We start from the raw sequence: 18864 nt of genomic DNA, 5'->3' as shown, positions 1-18864 counted from the left end.
TCAGAAAAGTGACCGTGTTCTCAATGACACTTCCTTCAGAATAATGAAAGTCCGTTCATTGGACACCTTCTTGTGTGGACGTTATTGAAGTGGAGTGTTATAGTCTGCATCACTTTGAAGTGCACTGTGAAGTGCAGTAAAAGTTTCTTGCTGGATCAAAGTAACGTGTAACTCACTTTCTGAAGTCTATTCATCTACTTTTATCAGTAGTTCAGTTATAATGTTAAATTCTCTTGAATTCGATACAGGCGTCCCACTAAACTGCCTTTTCTTAAGGTAGGGCTCTTTCACACTATTCTTTCCTCGCCTATGGTATTTAGCACTTCTTCACTTCGTATTTTATTTATCTTTAAAGTATTCTCCTACCTAAGCTGTGTTTATTTTTGAAATAATGATTTTCTTTCATGCTTAGCGATTAGCTAATTTCGCCCCTTGGGCATTTTCAAGCTATTTTAGTTGCATAACACGGGTCTGTGTGGAGAAATGGACAGCTGAGGGTACCCTTAATAAAAGTTTGCTATGATTATAATCGTTACAGGGACAATTATATCAGACGTGAATTCCTTATACAAAAAGAGAAAAATGCAATACTGACGGAAAAAATCACAAAAACAAGAACGACCTGTGGGACATAAACGAAAGATAGTAGGCGTTGTTCTACATCTGTAAAATGATGTCTACTCAAATTTAACGGCAATCACATAAGAATGACGCCAGCAGAAACACTATTAGGTTGCAAATCACGTTTGCCTTAAATATACGCTGTAATTGTAGTGATCGTTAGATATCATTGATAATCGATGTAGTGAGTCGATGTTAGTAATGTCTTTAAGGTGACAAAGGCGCCACTATCAGCACCTCCTTCAGTTCAGTTTAGACAAGGTCGTCCAATATGACTACGAGAAGCTGGAAGTCATCGCAGCAATGTAGCCACTGTTCATGGTTGCTGACAGCGGTGTTAACGAAAGTGTACGGTCGTGAGAAGTCCGGACTCCGGACGGCCACGTGGCACTACTGAGAGGGAATGCCATCGTGTTCGGCTTATAGCTCTTTAGCATCGTACTACATCTGCAGCAGCAATATGTGCAACAGTTGGCACCACAGTAACACAACGAACTACTTAAAATCGGTTACTTCAAGGACAACTCCTAGCCAGATGCCATATACCGTGCATTTCATTAACCCCAAACCACTGCCAGTTAAGACTTCACTGGCGTCAAGGAAGAGTTCATTCGACAGCAGCTTGGTGGCTTGTTGTGTTTTTTGAAGGAAGCTAGTTCTGTCTCGGTGACAGTGACGGCCGTGTCTTGCTGAGAAGGTCAGTTTAGCGCCTACAACCGATCTGTCTGCGTACTAAACCAAATGCACCTATACCTGTAGTTATGGTTTGTGTGGGAGTTCGTATTATAGCAGGAGCACTCTCGTGGTTATCCCACTCACCCTGACTCCAAAATTATATACTATGTGATCAAAAGAATCCGGACACCCTCAAAAACCTACGTTGTTCATGTTAAGTGCAGTGTGCTGCCACCTACTGCCAGGTACACCATATCAGCGACCTCAGTAGTCATTAGACATCGTGAGAGAGCAGAACGGGGCGCTCCATGGAACTCACGGACTTCGAACGTGGTCAGGTGATTGGCTGTCACTTGTGTCATACGTCTGTACGCGAGATTTCCACACTCCTAAACATCTCTAGGTCAACCGTTTCCGATTTGACAATGAAGTGGAAACGTGAAGGGGCCCATACAGCACAAAAGCGTGCAGGTCGACCTCGTCTGCTCACTGACAGAGACCGGCGACAGTTGAAGCGCGTCGTAATGTGTAATGGGCAGACATCTATCCATGCCATCACACAGGAATTCCAAACTGCATCAGGATCCACTACAAGTACTATGAGAGTTAGGCAGGAGGTGAGAAAACTTGGATCTCATGGTCGTGCGGCTGCTCAGAAGCCACACATCACGCAGGTAAATGCCAAACGACACCTTGCTCGGTGTAAGGAACGTGAACATTGGCGATTGAACAGTGGGAAAACGTTGTGTGGAGTGACGAATCATGGTACACATTATGGCGATTCGATGGCACGGTGTGGGTATGGCGAATGCCCGGTGAACATCATCTGCCTGCGTGTGTAATGCCAAAAGTATTATTCGGAGGCGGTGGTGTCATGGTGCGGTCGTGTTTTTCATGAAAAGGCTTGCACCCCTTGTTGTTTTGCGTGTTACTATCACAGCACAGGCCTGCATTGATGTTTTAAGCACCTTCTTGCTTCCCACCGTTGAAGAGAAATCCGGGGATGGCGATCGCATCTTTCAACACGATCGAGCAGCTGTTCATAATGCACGGTCTGTGGAGGAGTGGTTACACGATAACAACATCCCTGTAATGGATTGGCCTGCAGACAGTCATGACCTGACTCCTATAGAATACCTTCGGGACGTTTTGGAACGCCGACTTCGTGCCATTCCTCACCGACCGACATCCATACCTCTCCTCAGTGCAGCACTCCGTGAAGAATGGGATGCCATTCCACAAGAAACCTTCCAGCACCTGATTTAACGTAAGCCTGCGAGAGTGAAAGCTGTCATCAAGGCTAAGGGTGGGCTAACAACAATTTGAATTCCAGCATTACCGATGGAGGGCGCCACGAACTTGTACGTCATTTTCAGCCAGGTGTCGAGATTCTCTTGATCACATAGTGTATTATACCTACTGATTTATTTAACCCTATTCAAGAATTCATCTATGGTATAGAAGGAGTTGTCAAGGAGGTTGATTTCAGTTTATTTTTAAACATGTTACTGCTGTCTGTCAGACCTTTTATTTCATCTGGTAATTTATCGAAAAGTTTTACACCAGCATATTTTACCCCTTTCCAGTTCACTATATATGACCGATGGAAAATGTACTAGAAATACTAAAATCAAACTTGGAGGACACAAAAACCGGAGTTGACGGCTATCCCTAGTACAGCAAACATGCGAATACGAGGCAACGATGAACTAGAAACTCGCAATCAGTGGGTAGTACCATATCACACAGGTTTCCAAAATTTTCCAAGCGCACGCAAGAATACCGCAATTCAGTGAAATCCATCAATTCAAAAATGGTTCAAATGGCTCTAAGCACTATGGGACTTAACACCTGACGTCATCAGTCCCCTAGACTTAGAACAAGTTAAACCTAACTAACCTAAAGGCATCACACACATCCATGCCCGAGGCAGGATTCGAACCTGCGACCGTAGAAGCAGCGCGGTTCGGGACTGAAGCGCCTAGTACCGCACGGCCACAGATGCCGGCCCATCAAATGTGCCTGTAAGTATGCGAACGAAGGCAGTGACATGGCACATTTCAAATAGCGAAAGAGAGCGAGCAACAAAACAGGAACGACAAGATTCTCATGTACCAAATGGGAAGATACATTAACAGTAATGAAGCAGCGTGGCGTATTTTAGGTTTCCCCATATGTGAACGCGAACCAACTGTGCAATATCTAGCAGTACATTTGAAGAATGGACAGAGAGTTTACTTCACAAAAGACACCACCAGAAAAATTGCAAATGAACAACCTCAGAACACAACATTACTAGTTTTTTACTAACTGCAACAAACTGATCCATTCGCGGGAACATTACTATATGTCGACGTCCCTACCTGTTATACACGGAACACAATAAGAAAAGTGTTTCAACGACGAAAGATCATCCAGGAATCACGAAAAGTGGCGCAGTAGGCCGAGTATACACCGTAAATTCGATCAACACCGAATGTTGCTACCCGAAGTACTAGGACCAACAAGTTTGACAGATGTCGACTGTTGACGGTTACATATGCCAGACGTTTAGAGAAGCATGCCATCGCTTAAGACTACTGGCAAATGACGACCACTGGCAATTCACCCTACTAGAAGCCTCACTCACAGCCACACCTGAACAAATGGGAGACTTTTTTTCCCATAAATCTAACAACATGTAACCTGTAAACGTAGGCTTCCTTGGCCGTTCTCACAGTCAATAAAATTCCTCTGGTTCAAAAATGGTTCAAATGGCTCTGAGCACTGTGCGACTTAACTTCTGAGGTCATCAGTCGCCTAGAACTTAGAACTACTTAAACCTAACTAACCTAAGGACATCACACACATCCATGCCCGAGGCAGGATTCGAACCTGCGACCGTAGCAGTCCCGCGGTTCCGGACTGAGCGCCTAGAACCGCTAGACCAACGCGGCCGGCAAAATTCCTCTGGGCTGAGGCCGCATTGTTATCTGCGAAATTCCGACTTTTCGCTCAGTGTATATAGGTTAGACTTGGCGTCCGGTAAGCACAAGGTTAACTGAACACGAGAGATATATCCACCTCAAACAATACAAAAAATCAGCGGTGGTAGAACATTAGGAACAGTGCAGGATGAAGATCGAATTTCGAGAGGCCCGCGTACTGGCGAAACACCCTTTAGTTTGAAGAGAATAGAAATAGCCAAGCGACCCTACAATATGCATTGAGCAGACGGATACCGACTTCCAGCGTCTTGGCTGCCGGCTGTGACAGCTTTGCGGGACAGCTCTCGCAGAGCAACAGGCGCGCGGTGGGGAGTACACAGAGTGCTGAGGCGGCCTAGTCGACACTATAGGCAGTTAGTAAACAACGCTACGCTGTAGTCGCCGCTCAGACTCCTATTCGTCGATTTCCACCAATGGCAAGTAGTAAAGGAAACTCCAATGGAAAACGCCAATTTCCGCCTATGACAACACTCAATGCAAAGACCAATAAAATGAACCCCTAATACCATTCCGCCTCACCCTCACATCCAAAGACAGCACTCCTCCATAGTATATAAGTATCCAAACTAGTGTTCATTTAGCAGTTAGCAATACACCATGAGGAAGACGCCTTGTAGCAGTCGGAATTTTACAGACGACAATGCATCCTCAAACCCGGAAGAATTTTATTGACTGTAACATGCAACATGTATCGAATCCAAAACAGCTATGGGACTCCTTCAAAGGGAGTATGAGTGATGACATACTGACGTACCGTACAAAATCGGATAAGCTCATACTGAAGTTGCCATCGAATTCAACGACGACATCCCCAATGAAACACTCATTCGCCTAGAGGATAAATGTTTACGAATAAACAACCAGACCTGAGAAGAACTTGGGATGCAAGCACCACGAAAATATGCTATCAGTATGCTAAACTTCCAAGTTACAAAAGAAAGAAAGCTACAATAACAACGAACTACTTCAACATATTGCTCACTGCCCAGTGACAATCAAAAGGAAATTCACAACGTTACCATGGACCGGATCGACAAGTCTGCCGGAATTATTTACCTGGACGCATCAGGCGGCACCGGGAAGACGTTTCTAATAAACCTATTGCTGGCGGAAATACGTGCTAAACAGCACATCGCACTTGCACTGGAATCAACCGGCAAGGCAGCCACACATATGGAAGGACGAACTGCCTGTTCTGCCCTACGACAAACGTTGAATATAGTCGAAGAACAATTCCCGAGATCTGATATCTCAATAGCATTTGGAACGGGGTGAAATTCGAAAGCAATTTAATATTATCTTCTGGGACGAATGCACAACGGCACATAAAAAAAGCATTCTAAGCCATGGACAGAACAGTACAAGACTTGTGAGGAAACTCTCAAGTGATGAGATGATCTCTGCCCATTCTCTCAGGAGGTTTTCGGCAAAGACTTCCAGTTAACCTTATCACCAGCAGACGACATCAATGCCTGCTTTAAAAAAATCAGGTTTCTGGCCATACATACAAATACTGCGACAAACAAAGAACATGGGAGTTGAAATATCGAAAAACGAAAAACAGCACACTTTGCTCAACAACTTTTACAAATAGGTGAAGGCACATATCCTATTGACTAGACGACGGGTGTCATTAAACTCAACAGTGATTTCTGCAACGTAGCCACTGCTAAAAACAAACTCATCGACCACATTTATCCGAACACTGTTCACAACTATAACATACCGGAACGGCTATTCGAAAGGGCGATTTTGGCACCTAAAAGTAATATTGACGACTATAACAACTTTAATACTCAAAAGAAAATTCTTGGTGAAGAGAGAATATACAAATCGGTCGACAAGGTGTTAAACGTTGAAGAAAGTGTGAACTTGCCTGCAGAATTTCTAAACTCTTTGCAAGTACCAGGACTGTCGTTATAATGTCTTCGACTTAAAATTGGATCTCCAATCATACTACTCAGACATCTGGACTTTCCAAAACTATGTAATGGAGAAGGATGATATTCAAATAGCTATCGAATTACCTTCCCGAAACCGAACTTATGAAAGTACAAGGGTCACACACTATTTATCCACAGAATACCACTGTTCTCTACTGAACTGACATTCCAGTTTAAAAGACCGCAATTTAGAATCAAATTAGCCTACAGTTTTACGATTAACAAAGCCGAAGGGCAAACTTTAAAACATTTCGGTATCAACCTTAACCTGCTTCTCACACAGTCAACTGTACGTAGCTTGCTCTCGAGTAGTAAATTCGAAAAATTACTCTGGGTAACAAACTTAAAAATGTTGTTTATAAACAAGTATTGTAAATAGTTAAATATGTTTTCAATAAAAAATATTACCTCTTATTCTGTAACAAGTATTATAAATAGTTAGAATATGTTTCCAATATGAGGGTTTTATCTCATACTTTACAGTTTATTCTTTCTACTACACAAACTCATATAAACTCCCTGAGAGAAGCCGGGTACCCCAACTGGTTACTTAAAAATGTGGCCTAAACCATTTCATTGTGTGTCGTGTGTTTTTTCCTACCTCACTACTACACGTACTGGCTAGCGCAATAATTGTATCAAAACAAAAAGGTAAAGTATTTATACAAAAGCAACAACATCATTCTTCATAAACTTTAACATAAATTATGGTAATGTGTAGCTGTAAATTTTAGAAACTGTTTTCCCATATTCAGTCAGACATAAACACAGTCTTGAAACTGAAATTAACTGCAACACACAAGCAAATACTTAGCCAATAAACAATGTTAAACTAAGATAATTAATTTCATTATATGAATTTTTTGTGTTCTTCTTAGTGATATCTGCCTGTGTTGTTCGGAACTGCGTCTTATCACAGCAGCAGCGATATGAAAATAGTGTTTTTTTTTTTTTTTTTTTTTTCAAACTGTCATTGTCGCACCCCTTTTGTAACTTGTCTAGTGCAATCTGACTGAAAGGCATCTTGACTGCGCATTTCAGCGTGATTCGTTGATGTTTCGAGCACTAGTAAGTTGTAAGTTATTGTGGTACCATTACTACGTTTATAGGCTTAGCCGCCTTAAACCCTCTTATAACCCAATTATGCTGGAGTTAGTAATTTTCTAAACAATTGGTTTGGAATTGATGAGGTAAATTCTCTCTCTGAGAGCTTAACCAACCGCTCTTATAACGCGATAGGATGACGGTGATAATTCTTGTTCGGCTATCCAGAATTGGGTTTCCCGTGGTCTCTAGAGACAGCTACATGACTAAGTCATGATGATTCGTTTGAGAAGAACACGGACGACTGTGTTCCCCTATTTCTGCTCCGTCCTTAATGACCTCTAGGCCTTTTTTTCCGTGTTCATTGCGTTGGAATTACTTCCACATCCAGTATATAGTATCTGAATTCGATTTTCCGATTGTCTAAGCAATACCCGATGTTCAATTATGAAGCCATTGCAACGCAGTTTGGTGAACAATTTACCTGAGAAACATATTTCTTTATATATACTAAGATGGTATCTGTTCTTTCGGACATGTCCGAAAGAACAGATACCATCGGTGACCATGCAGCTCGTTAGAATGAAATGAACGCCCTTAGCTGCTTACAGGCGTTGAGATACGTCAACGGGGACAGATGAAAATGTGTGCCCTCCGTGGCTCAGATGGATAGAGTGTCTGCCATGTAAGCAGGAGACCCCGGGCTCGAGTCCCGGTCGGGTTACACATTTTCATCTGTCCCCGTTGACGTATTTCAACGCCTGTAAGCAGCTAAGGGTGTTCATTTCATTGTAATTTCATATTTCTTTCATTGCAAGCGGTTTGTCCATTTGTTGCCAGACTATATCAAACTAGTCTTCATAGGTGTTTAAAATGACTGTCTCTTTTTATTTATCTCCATATTTAGGTTTTGTGCCACTTACATCTGGCATATAAGTGTGAGATGCTGAGAAGTAGAATATATCTTATTGTAACTACCGTAATAGAAATTAAAAGTTGGAATGAGAAATTTAATATCTGAAAAATATACGGAATTTAACCTGTAACTTAATATTTAAAATATATTTGAAAATACAAGTAGATGTTCAGAAGAACCGTGACTTACCCGTCCGAAACTAGACAGTCCTCCCAGGATGGGTATTCTTCCAGGCTCATCCACTATGGAGCAGTCTGCCCTAACAAAGAGAAGCAATCACTACACTGGTCCCCAAGAGCGTTACATTAATTTGTCTGTACGCAAAGACTGAGTACAGTTTTTCAACAATTTATTTGTTTCTTTTACTGACAATGTTGGGTTCCTTATCCCTTCTTACGTTCAAGCAATGTGAATCGTAAATGTGCAGTACTTAATAATAATAATAATAATAATAATAATAATAATAATAATACGAGTTACACAAGGCTGTCCTCCATTCCCAGCCATTTTCACTAATTATTTTGACGAAATCATTCATAAATTGTTTATACCCCGTTGAACTATATTACAGCAGCAATAATTTGGCAGAGCTAAGGACAGATTTAATTTTCTATAATTTAGTTCTAAACACTTTTCTAAATTTATTAATTTCTTTCTCGCGTGTAATACATTTCAAGTAAATTTTAGGAAATTTGATACAAGCAACAGAGAAAAGTAACCTACTTTTTACGAAACGCAAAATACGCCACTTGGAGTTACTCCAATTAATGCTCATACAAATGGGAATGAACACTGGCTACCCTTTGGGGAATTTACTCATAGAGTAATAGAGAGCATTAGCGCCACTAAAACAAATTTAATGTTTGTTTACGAAGAAAACAAATAAATCGAATGTAGCACCATTCAAAATTCCTTATCAACTACATGAAAACTGTCAACAGTGCATTGGTGTACATCTTTCGGGGTTGAAAACATTCTGTATTAGTAGGTATAGTATGAAACACTCGGCAATGAAAATAATTTTTATGGGCTATCATGCAATACTCTCGAACATTTCAACGTTTCGTCCTCGTCAGAAAAGCACTTCTGGAACAGGATTCATGGCTTCTGTGCACAGCTGACGTACGCCGTGGCTCGCTAATGACTGAAAGTGAATTTGCGTTGTGGATTGCTTCCGCGCCGACCTATAACGTCATTTGCTTTCAAATTAAAGGATAATTTGGCCGTTGTTGGTGTGTGGTTGCCATTATAGTCCCATAGTGGAAGACTGGTGTACTTCCTCTTTCATACCGGAAACCAGATACCATTATGCTTTAGACCTTCCTTTCATCAATTAAAATTACTAATTGAGCAAAATCAGTCTATCGAGGTATTCACCAGTGGGTGCAGGGAGCTGTGCATTATTAATCAGAATCGTGTAACGTCCAGCCTACACAGCGTGTTGTTTCACAGCTAGTTTACTCGTTTCGGCTCTTCAGTAACTTTCTGCATTTTCCTCAGTTCAGTTCTTTACTTTCTCTTTGTATCAGCTGTATAGGTCTGCCCATAGGTACGCCGAATTCCAAGTAGTTACTTTTTACCAATGCAACTTGGTCGATCATAGGAAACTCTGTGGCTCCCTTGTAGATTTTTATATTACAGTAACGTTCCATTTTACTATGTCCTTCTCTACGCGGTAAGAAAAATGCTTTGCTCTTTTGAGAATGGTTTCACCACACAGTATTCTTTTAGCGACTGTCTTAAGACCCTTCGTAAAGCAGAGGACGAATACCCCGTCCTTATCAAAGCGCTAGTGAGGTAAATTTTTTCCATTGAACAAGTCCGTTATATCAACGTTTACTAGCTATACACGCTGAGGTCGGAGTAATTCCGATATGCTCCGAAGCACCTCATATTTTTTAATGACTAATACATTCAAACAACGGAATTTCCTATATAACTCATCCTCTGTGCAAGGCTAAAACATTGGGATAATATTACTCTAACTTCTATGAAGAAGACCAACATCATTTTTTTCCTTATCTCTAAAATATGTATGCATGCCCACACAGCAGAACGAGTTATTCGGAATTGTTAATGAAAGTTCCCAATACTTGTTCTTCAAATGCTTATGTGAAGAAATTAGACACCTACTTGAGCATCAGGCTGTCCATCACCACTTATCCGAAATTCGTCGTTCCAAAACAACAGCAAAAACAATCAAAGCAATCCTTGATCCCTCCTCGCTTTATATAGAATCGCATTGTGTGGACAAAATTTTTGTTAATGGCAGATATACACTCAATGAGTGTAAAATTCAACGCAATGGATTTCAACAATTATGCGTTGCCTCCGGTTATGATTCGCTTTTGAAAGAAATACATTTTGATGCCTACAGCATGGCAAAGGAATTGGGAAAATAAGTTTCAGCAATTGGCTTATCTCCTAACAACTGGACGACTGGGGAGCATGGTATTCACTCCAGCTCACTCGCGTACATGAAAAATCACTGCAATCATCGGTTACCTTCTTATTCATTGAACTATTTTCCTACAGACAACGTCCATTCATAGAGTTGTGCTTTTCCTAGATAGACCCCGGTCTAAGCAGTGTACTACGAGTTTCTTTTCTTGTAGAACCTGTTATGGGGAACTTCCAATTTATTTAAATATCGAATAGAAACAGAAATTGCAAGGAAAAACTATGCTAATAGCAATTTATTCAGTTTCAGTACGCAAGTCGGCCTCCGTTGTATCGAAAGTCACATGCTTATAAACAATATACGTAGGTTTCAAATAAGCCCATGTGTTTCTGAATGCACAACCCGCTCCCCCCTCCCCCGCCTTCCTCCTCCGTTCCACCCTCCCTCCAACCCCCTTCTTCAGAAATAAATTTGTTAAGAATGAGTATATCAAAACTTTGGATCTGTGCAGATGTACAACGACAAATGAGGTGAGCCGCAGGTCTATCATTCATTTTACACTACTGGCCATTAAAATTGCTACACCACGAAGATGACGTACTACAGACGCGAAATTTAACCGAGAGGAAGAAGATGCTGTGATATGCAAATTATTAGCTTTTCAGAGCATTCACACAAGGTTGGCGCCGGTGGCGACACCTACAACGTGCTCACATGAGGAAAGTTTCCAACCGATTTCTCATACACAAACAGCAGTTGACCGGCGTTGCCTGGCGAAACGTTGTTGTGATGCCTCGTGTAAGGAGGAGAAATGCGTACCATCACGTTTCCGACTTTGATAAAGGTGGGGTTGCAGCCTATCGCATTTGCGGTTTATCGCATCGCGACATTGCTGCACGCGTTGGTCGAGATCCAATGACTGTTAGCAGAATATGGAATCGGTGGGTTCAGGAAGGTACTATGGAACGCCGTGCTGGATCCCAACGGCCTCGTATCACTAGCAGGCGAGATGACAGGCATCTTAACCGCATGGCTGTAACGGATCGTGCAGCAACGTCTCGATCTCTGAGTCAACAGATGGGGACGTTTGCTAGACAACAACCATCTGCACGAACAGTTCGAAGACGTTTGCAGCAGCATGGACTATCAGCTCAGAGACCATGGCTGCGGTTACCCGTGATGCTGCATCACAGATAGGAGCGCCTGCGGTGGTGTACTCAACGAAGAACCTGGGTGCACGAATGGCAAAACGTAATTTTTTCGAATGAATCCAGGTTCTGTTTACGGCAGCATGATGGTCGCATCCGTGTTTGGCGACATCGCGGTGAACGCACATTGGAAGCGTGTATTCGTCATCGGCATACAGGCGTATCATCTGGCGTGATGGTACGGGGTGCCATTGGTTACACGTCTCGATCACCTCTTGTTCGCATTGACGGCACTTTGAACAGTGGACGTTACATTTCAGATGTATTACGACCCGTGGCTCTACCCTTCATTCGATCCCTGCGAAAACCTACATTTGAGCAGGATAATGCACGACCGCATGTTGCAGGTCCCGTACGGGCGTTTCTGGATACAGAAAATGTTCTACTGCTGCCCTGGCGAGCGCATTCTCCAGATCTCTCACCAATTGAAAACATCTGGTCAATGGTGGCCGAGCAACTGGCTCGTCACAATACGCCAGTCACTACTCTTGATGAACTGTGGTATCGAGTTGAAGGTGCATGGAGAGCTGTACCTGTACACGCCATTCAACCTCTGTTTGACTCAATGCCCAGGCGTATCAAGGCCGTTATTACGGCCAGAGGTGGTTGTTCTGGGTACTGACTGCCCAGGATCTATGCGCCCAAATTGCGTGAAAATGTAATCACATGTTAGTTCTAATATAATGTATTTGTCCAATGAATACCCGTTTATCATATGCATTTCTTCTTGGTGCAGCAATTTTAATGGCCAGTAGTGTATTTATTTTTTTGAAAGATCAAATATTATAGCTTCGTTCAGCCTGGCGCAGAGTGAAAACCTCACTCTTTGTGTAAATGGATTGGACGGTTACTGGAGAACACACTCAAAAGTTGAATACCTCGTCTGGCACGCTTTTCCTTTATTGAAAATCGCGAAGACATCGCAGCTTAATGTGCACGTCAGACAGACTCTGAGAAAATTGCTCACCAGGGACAGTGGCCTAATTGCAACCTTACTTTCGTCGTTTGAAATTGTGTATTGTCTCATTTGGATTACTCGGACATTTTGGCTGGAAGAATACTCCCCATGAGTGGCAACCATTCGGCTATATGTTTTTGCTTGTCAAGCAACCTGAACCGTTTTGAATGGGCATAAAATGCTTTTGTTCCTTTATTTATTTAACCTGGCAAGGTTAGAGCTATCTGGCCATCTCTTACATCTAACCAGAGTTTCTACATATTTTGAATTAAACATATTGTGATAAACATGGTATACTAGATTTAAAAATTAAATATTACTATAATACAGATAAAAACACATACAGTTTACGTTCGTGCATGAAAAGTTCAACAATAATTATAAATTACAGAAATATAGGTTTTTAATTACAGGTGATATCAGCAATGGACGTGAGAGAAAGGAGGGAGGGAAAGAGAAACGTGACAATATCGAGTTAATGTACATAATGGACAAGAGTGGCGTGACTCATAGAGGAAGGAAAGTAGACAGAAGCATAACTGGGATAAGGTAGGACCATTGACTTCATTGTTGAATAGAAGTGATGTTGCCCATACATGTTAAGGGGATACGGAATCGCCTATCCCCGAAATGTTAAAATATGCTTACTATAGGGAACATTTTCTCACAAACTACTGGAGACAGAGAGATAAAATTTTTACTGTATGTGCATTGATATAACAATACTGAAACAACAGTTTATTGTAAAAAAAGTTTCTCACAGAGATATTTTACATTTATTTTAAGTAAATTTTTCCATCACTTTTTAATAGATTATCACACCTAAGTCTTTTGTAAATCAAGTAATTAAGAATAGTTGTTTCAGTGTGTAAAAGAAACCCATGTGACTAAGTCATAAAAATTTCAGACTTCTAGGTTCACCAGTATCTGAGATAATGTCCCTATAAGAAGAAAAAGCAAAGTTACGGGAACCGGAGAAAGAAGATTAAAACATTCCTGATCCATAGTTAATACCCCCTTCACAGTTTTCATAATCATGTTCACGTCATCTTTTGGGACCCATATGCACCTGTCTTGCTTTTTTCACTAATGTTTTGAGTATATTGTCAGCATACCTTAGTGTGTGCTGATCTAAAGTCAACATAGCACGTACTGTGTGAGAACCAACACTCAAATCCAACTTTTGAAGGACCTGGCATTTAGTTATATTCCCAAGATTGAAGATTGCCACAGCATCATACACAGCAAAATGTGGTCTATTAGTTCCGAGAAACACTGTTTTTGAGAGACGATGCCATATCACACTATTCAAGCACTCGTTGGGGTTCTGCGTTTTTCCATGAAGACATTTCATCAGAAGACTTGTGTCAGCCAGATCCTGAAAATGGGCTTTATTTCTTCCGTGATAGCTAACGGTAGACTCTGGTGGTGAATGTATATTGTATTTACACCAGCTCTTTTCACCTTTGGGGCAGAAACCATGTTCTGGATGCTCATCTGTGGATGTGGTGTGGAAATACAAAGCCCATATTGTTTTCCTCATTTCTTCAAGATTGTCTGTTTTTGCCTGATTGCAAGGCCATAGCTATTCTGAATGTAGTCTATTATGGAATCAGTCAATCTTCCTTTGCCATGCAAGGTTTTCCCATCATCTAGTTTTTTCTCTTTCATAACTGATTTTAACCTTCTCAGCCTGGCACCCATTCTCTTCTGCACATGTCCTATACATTCAAGTTTGCTGATATTTACACTGTTCCATATGGTTTGCTTTCCAAAACTTCTTTGAATGCCATAGAGTCACCATCTCCCACATGACGTAGTGGACATTATACCACCCTGAAGAGCAATGAAAATTTTTTTTCACCCCAGCAACCTCCATGCCATCACCACTACTACCACAATAATAAGCAACACAGTCATCTCTATGTTCATTTCTCAGCCTGTCTATGCATCTACAGTATTTAGACATCGTTGCAACATCAATAACCTTGTCAGTGTCAACACTAGTTGCTGTTACAACACCATTGTTTGAGATGTGACCCCTATTCTGCGACGTGCCATCAAAAGCTACTGAGAAGTCACGACTGCCATCATTTTCTTTCACTGTTTCTTCCAAAGCTACCTGCACTGACCTCTGTGCTACATCTTCAACTGCAGATCCTAGTACATAGTTGTAAGCATCAAACTTTGAAGGTACACTTGGAAGATTTAGATCACCACATAGCATATCACCAGCTGCTTTGCCCTTACCAATTGCTCGCAATCCATAAACTAACTTAATATTTACACTATAAAGTTCAGTTATCTTATATCCGTTATTTACAGTTACTGCAACAGGACTAGGAAACGTACGACTGTACTTACAAACACTGCATATTACATTAAACTGGGCAGCCAGGCCAACATGGGATTCTAGTTTCAGAGAAACGTTTCCTTGACATTTTTTGCAGCACACACTGTTTTCTAGAGCTTCGCAATATATAATCGTGTCACTGAGTTCAAAAACTTCTTTCCTTTTATCAAGTAAACTATATTTCTTTTCCAAATCTCTTAGTTTTTTATGAGAAGCACTGTTTTCATTTGGAGTAAGTTCGTTCGGCAAATCAGTAGTAAGTCGACTCACATTTTCCAACAGTGATGATGAAGAACTGCTTTACTTTACTAATGAATCATCATTTCTTTTCTTTTGCCAGTTCACACCCTTTTTAAACACTTTTGCTCTAGCTCTAGCTATTTTCACTGCGAAAAATGAAGCACTAAATACGAAATAACTCGACAACAACAACTTTCATATAGAACATTCTTTACAAACAATGACGTCACAAAGTCAAAGAGTAACTTGAGGAGACCAGAGGGAAACATTTGCGGATAAATAGTGTATAAAGAGTCGCTGGACAGCGGGATATTTGAATTCATATCACATAAATGTACTGCCAAAAAGTTTATGGTCAGCCATGAGAGACGTGTATAACTAAAGCGCAATACCCGAGCTCACAAATCTATAAAAATAAAATAGTTATAATACTAGTAGAGCCACGTATGATACGTCATTTTAAAGAGGAAACTTGGCGGAATATAATATGTCAATAAAACGAAAATCGATTTTTTAACCCAAAATCGATTTCGTATCCCCTTAATTTTTGGGGAAACTTTATACGAGTGACTAAAGAAGTGCCCCGGCATCTCCTTAAAAGCAGCAGAGGATTTAATTGTATGCAGAATGCAGGGAAGTCTGTTCTAGAGGCGGACAGTAGCGACAGCGAAGGAGTTTGCTAATGGTTTGTTCAAATGTTCAAATGTGTGTGAAATCTTATGGGACTTAACTGCTAAGGTCATCAGTCCCTAAGCTTACACACTACTTAACTTAAATTATCCTAAGGACAAACACACACACCCATGCCCGAGGGAGGACTCGAACCTCCGCCGGGACCAGCAGCACAGTCCAGCGAATGGTTTCGTTTTATGAATGGTCGTAGCTGGGAGGCTATGTAAGTGGGATCTTGTGCTTCGATATGATGAGATGACAGGCATTTAATCTCTGATGTGAGGTTTCTTGGTACTCCTGCACGAAGGGACCGATGAAGTAGACATAACATACGGTAATAACGTAACTTTTCCGGGCGTATGAATCACTGACATGGTATTACGAATAATACGAATGATGCAGACGTAACGCACGGAGGCATTCACGATTAATTGCAACCAGTCAGTTTAAGGCCAAAGCGGCTCAAGTTTTTAGTCCTGAAGACAATGGTGGGTGTAAGTTCGAGTATTTTATTCAGAAATGCCGTAGCGAAAGACTCCGAGGTAACATATCAGCACAGTTTTAGTAAGGAAGCAGATGAGATTAAATTAGCAAATGATCTTATAAGCAGGGATGGGGTTTTTCTGCTTAAATTCTGCTTAGAATTTTCCTCTGTCCTTGGTCAAACAACAAAGGTACAGAGTTAATTCTATCGCATCCAGTGGTAATTAATACTCGTATTCACTATCGTTAATTAATCACCTTGGTCATGGTCGGGGGTGTGATGTCAGTAGTGGCTGTTGTGCGTGTGCAGTCTCGTCAGATGTCCTCCATGTCGAGGTTTTAATTTGGCTTTCACAGTGCCTTGCATTCGTGCCTTCAACGTGATAGTGTGTGCACCATCGAAATGTCGGCTTTTATCGAGGATGACAACTGGCTGCATTCCCGTAAGTTCGTCGAACATTTTAAATATTTTACATGCCGAGAGAAACTCAAGTTTGACATTATTTATTTATTTATCTTTGTTATTTAAGCTTCGATGTGCTGTGTTGCTGGCTATCTGTAGTACAGTACGCGACAGCTGGTCAGGTAATATCCAGACATTGGAAGAACGTGATCAGTACACAGCTGCCCGCCAACAATGGACAATTTCGAAGCACTGTCAGACGTGTCTTCATTCGTAGCACAGTGGAACCATGTTTATTCAGACGAGTAGGGACCGTAGATCATCTGGATGATTAAAAATCAGAGAAACAATGATATACGATAATTTTACAAACACATTCGTTACATTTATTTTTGCGCAAAGTCACAAATTATACATTGTTTTTACGTGAATGTTGATCAGACACTGAAAAAAAAACTGTAAATTTTACAGTTTGAAATAATCAGTAAGTTACTTTTAAGCCAGTTCCATATGTGAAAACATTTTAACCATCCGATCCGTTGAAATTAATTTCTAACGAAACGTGCGGTTATCAATCAAAATGAGGCCCTATGGTGGTGATACTGAACCTCATCCTGTATTTTATGATGAGGATGGTCGATGCCGACCGAAATTGGTCATTTAGCTATACATTCATGAGCAAAAACATTATGACCACTGCCCACCGCGACGATGACGCCGTCTTGTGGCCTTGCGTGCACGTGACGTGGTAACAAATGTATTAAGCGGAGCAGACTCGGTCTCTGGATTACCTTCGTGAAGTTACGGGCTGCTAATAGGGAAATCCATAGAAATTAGCGACTTTGACAAAGGGCAGATTATTATTACGCAGAGCCTGAGAATGAGTGTCTCGAAAGCGGTGGAACTGGTCGAATGTTCACGTGCTACTGTCGTGAGCTTCTACCGAAAGAGGCAGAATGACTGTGAAACTAGCACTAGTTGCTAAATGGTTGTCGTCCACAACTCTTCACAGAACGTGGAGTTCGCAGGCTAGTCTGCTCTGTCAAGAAGAACAAATGGTGATCTGTTGCATCTCTGCCGAAGGAGCACAACGCTGGTGCATGCCAAATGTTTTGAAGCACAACGTTCATCGTACATTGTTGAACATTGATCTCCGCAGCGGACCACTCCTACGTGTTCACATGTTGGCCCAACGACATCATCAAGTAGGATTGCAGTGGGGACGGGACCATCGGTATTTAACCGTCGACCAATGGAAACGTGTCGGCTCTTCGGGGAATCACATTTTTGCTGCACTAGGTTGCTGGTCGTCTCCACAAACGCCATCATCGAGGTGAACGGCGATTCGAAACGTGCAACGCGCTAGAAGACATTCTCCTGCGCCTGCATGGGACCTGTGGTGGTAATTGGAGACATGCTGACAGCTGCCAATCACCCGTATCCTTTCGTGGTTGATGTCTTCCCCGACGGGGATGTCATCATTCAGTAGTATAATTGGCCACGTCTCGGAGCCAAAACCGTGCTACAGTGGTTTGAGGAGCATTATAGTGAACCCAAGTTGATATCACGGCGAGCAAATTCGCCTGATGTAAATCCTATGGAACACATGTGAGTCGCTATCTGGCGTCATCACCGCGTACGCACATCAGACAACTAATGCCACATACCTCTACAAACCTACCAATAAACTGTCAGATCCCTGATGCGCAGAATCAGTTATGTATTTCGTTCCAAAGACGGACGAACAATTTATTAAGCAGTTAGTCATAATGATTTGGCTCATCAGTGTAAATAAATGCGACTGCTCCCGATGATTAATTTTTTTCAAAACAGTCATTCGTTGTGGTCTTATGCTCGACAGAAATGTCGTTCTTTGCAAAAAGATCCGTCATCGCTAACATTCAGCGCAGGGATTTCAGTAGCAATAATGCGGCTGAATTAATTTCCCCGTGTCGTTGCA

At 41.6% G+C, this 18864-nt stretch overlaps 1 protein-coding gene across 1 annotated transcript in view; it reads right to left on the bottom strand.

The window, feature by feature from the left end:
* Nucleotides 1–18864, bottom strand: part of LOC126412959 (dipeptidase 1-like) — a 162443-nt gene that overhangs the window by 53935 nt on the left and 89644 nt on the right. Inside the window, exon 7 of the mRNA XM_050082850.1 lies at nt 8376–8445. Within this exon, the coding sequence (XP_049938807.1) occupies nt 8376–8445 (70 nt within the window). The remainder of the gene's footprint in view (nt 1–8375; nt 8446–18864) is intronic.

This window comes from Schistocerca serialis, chromosome 7, assembly GCF_023864345.2.
Source record: "Schistocerca serialis cubense isolate TAMUIC-IGC-003099 chromosome 7, iqSchSeri2.2, whole genome shotgun sequence".
Taxonomy (NCBI): domain Eukaryota; kingdom Metazoa; phylum Arthropoda; class Insecta; order Orthoptera; family Acrididae; genus Schistocerca; species Schistocerca serialis.
The sequence above is the reverse complement of the archived record's forward strand: the minus strand, read 5'-3'. Positions and strand labels throughout refer to the sequence as shown.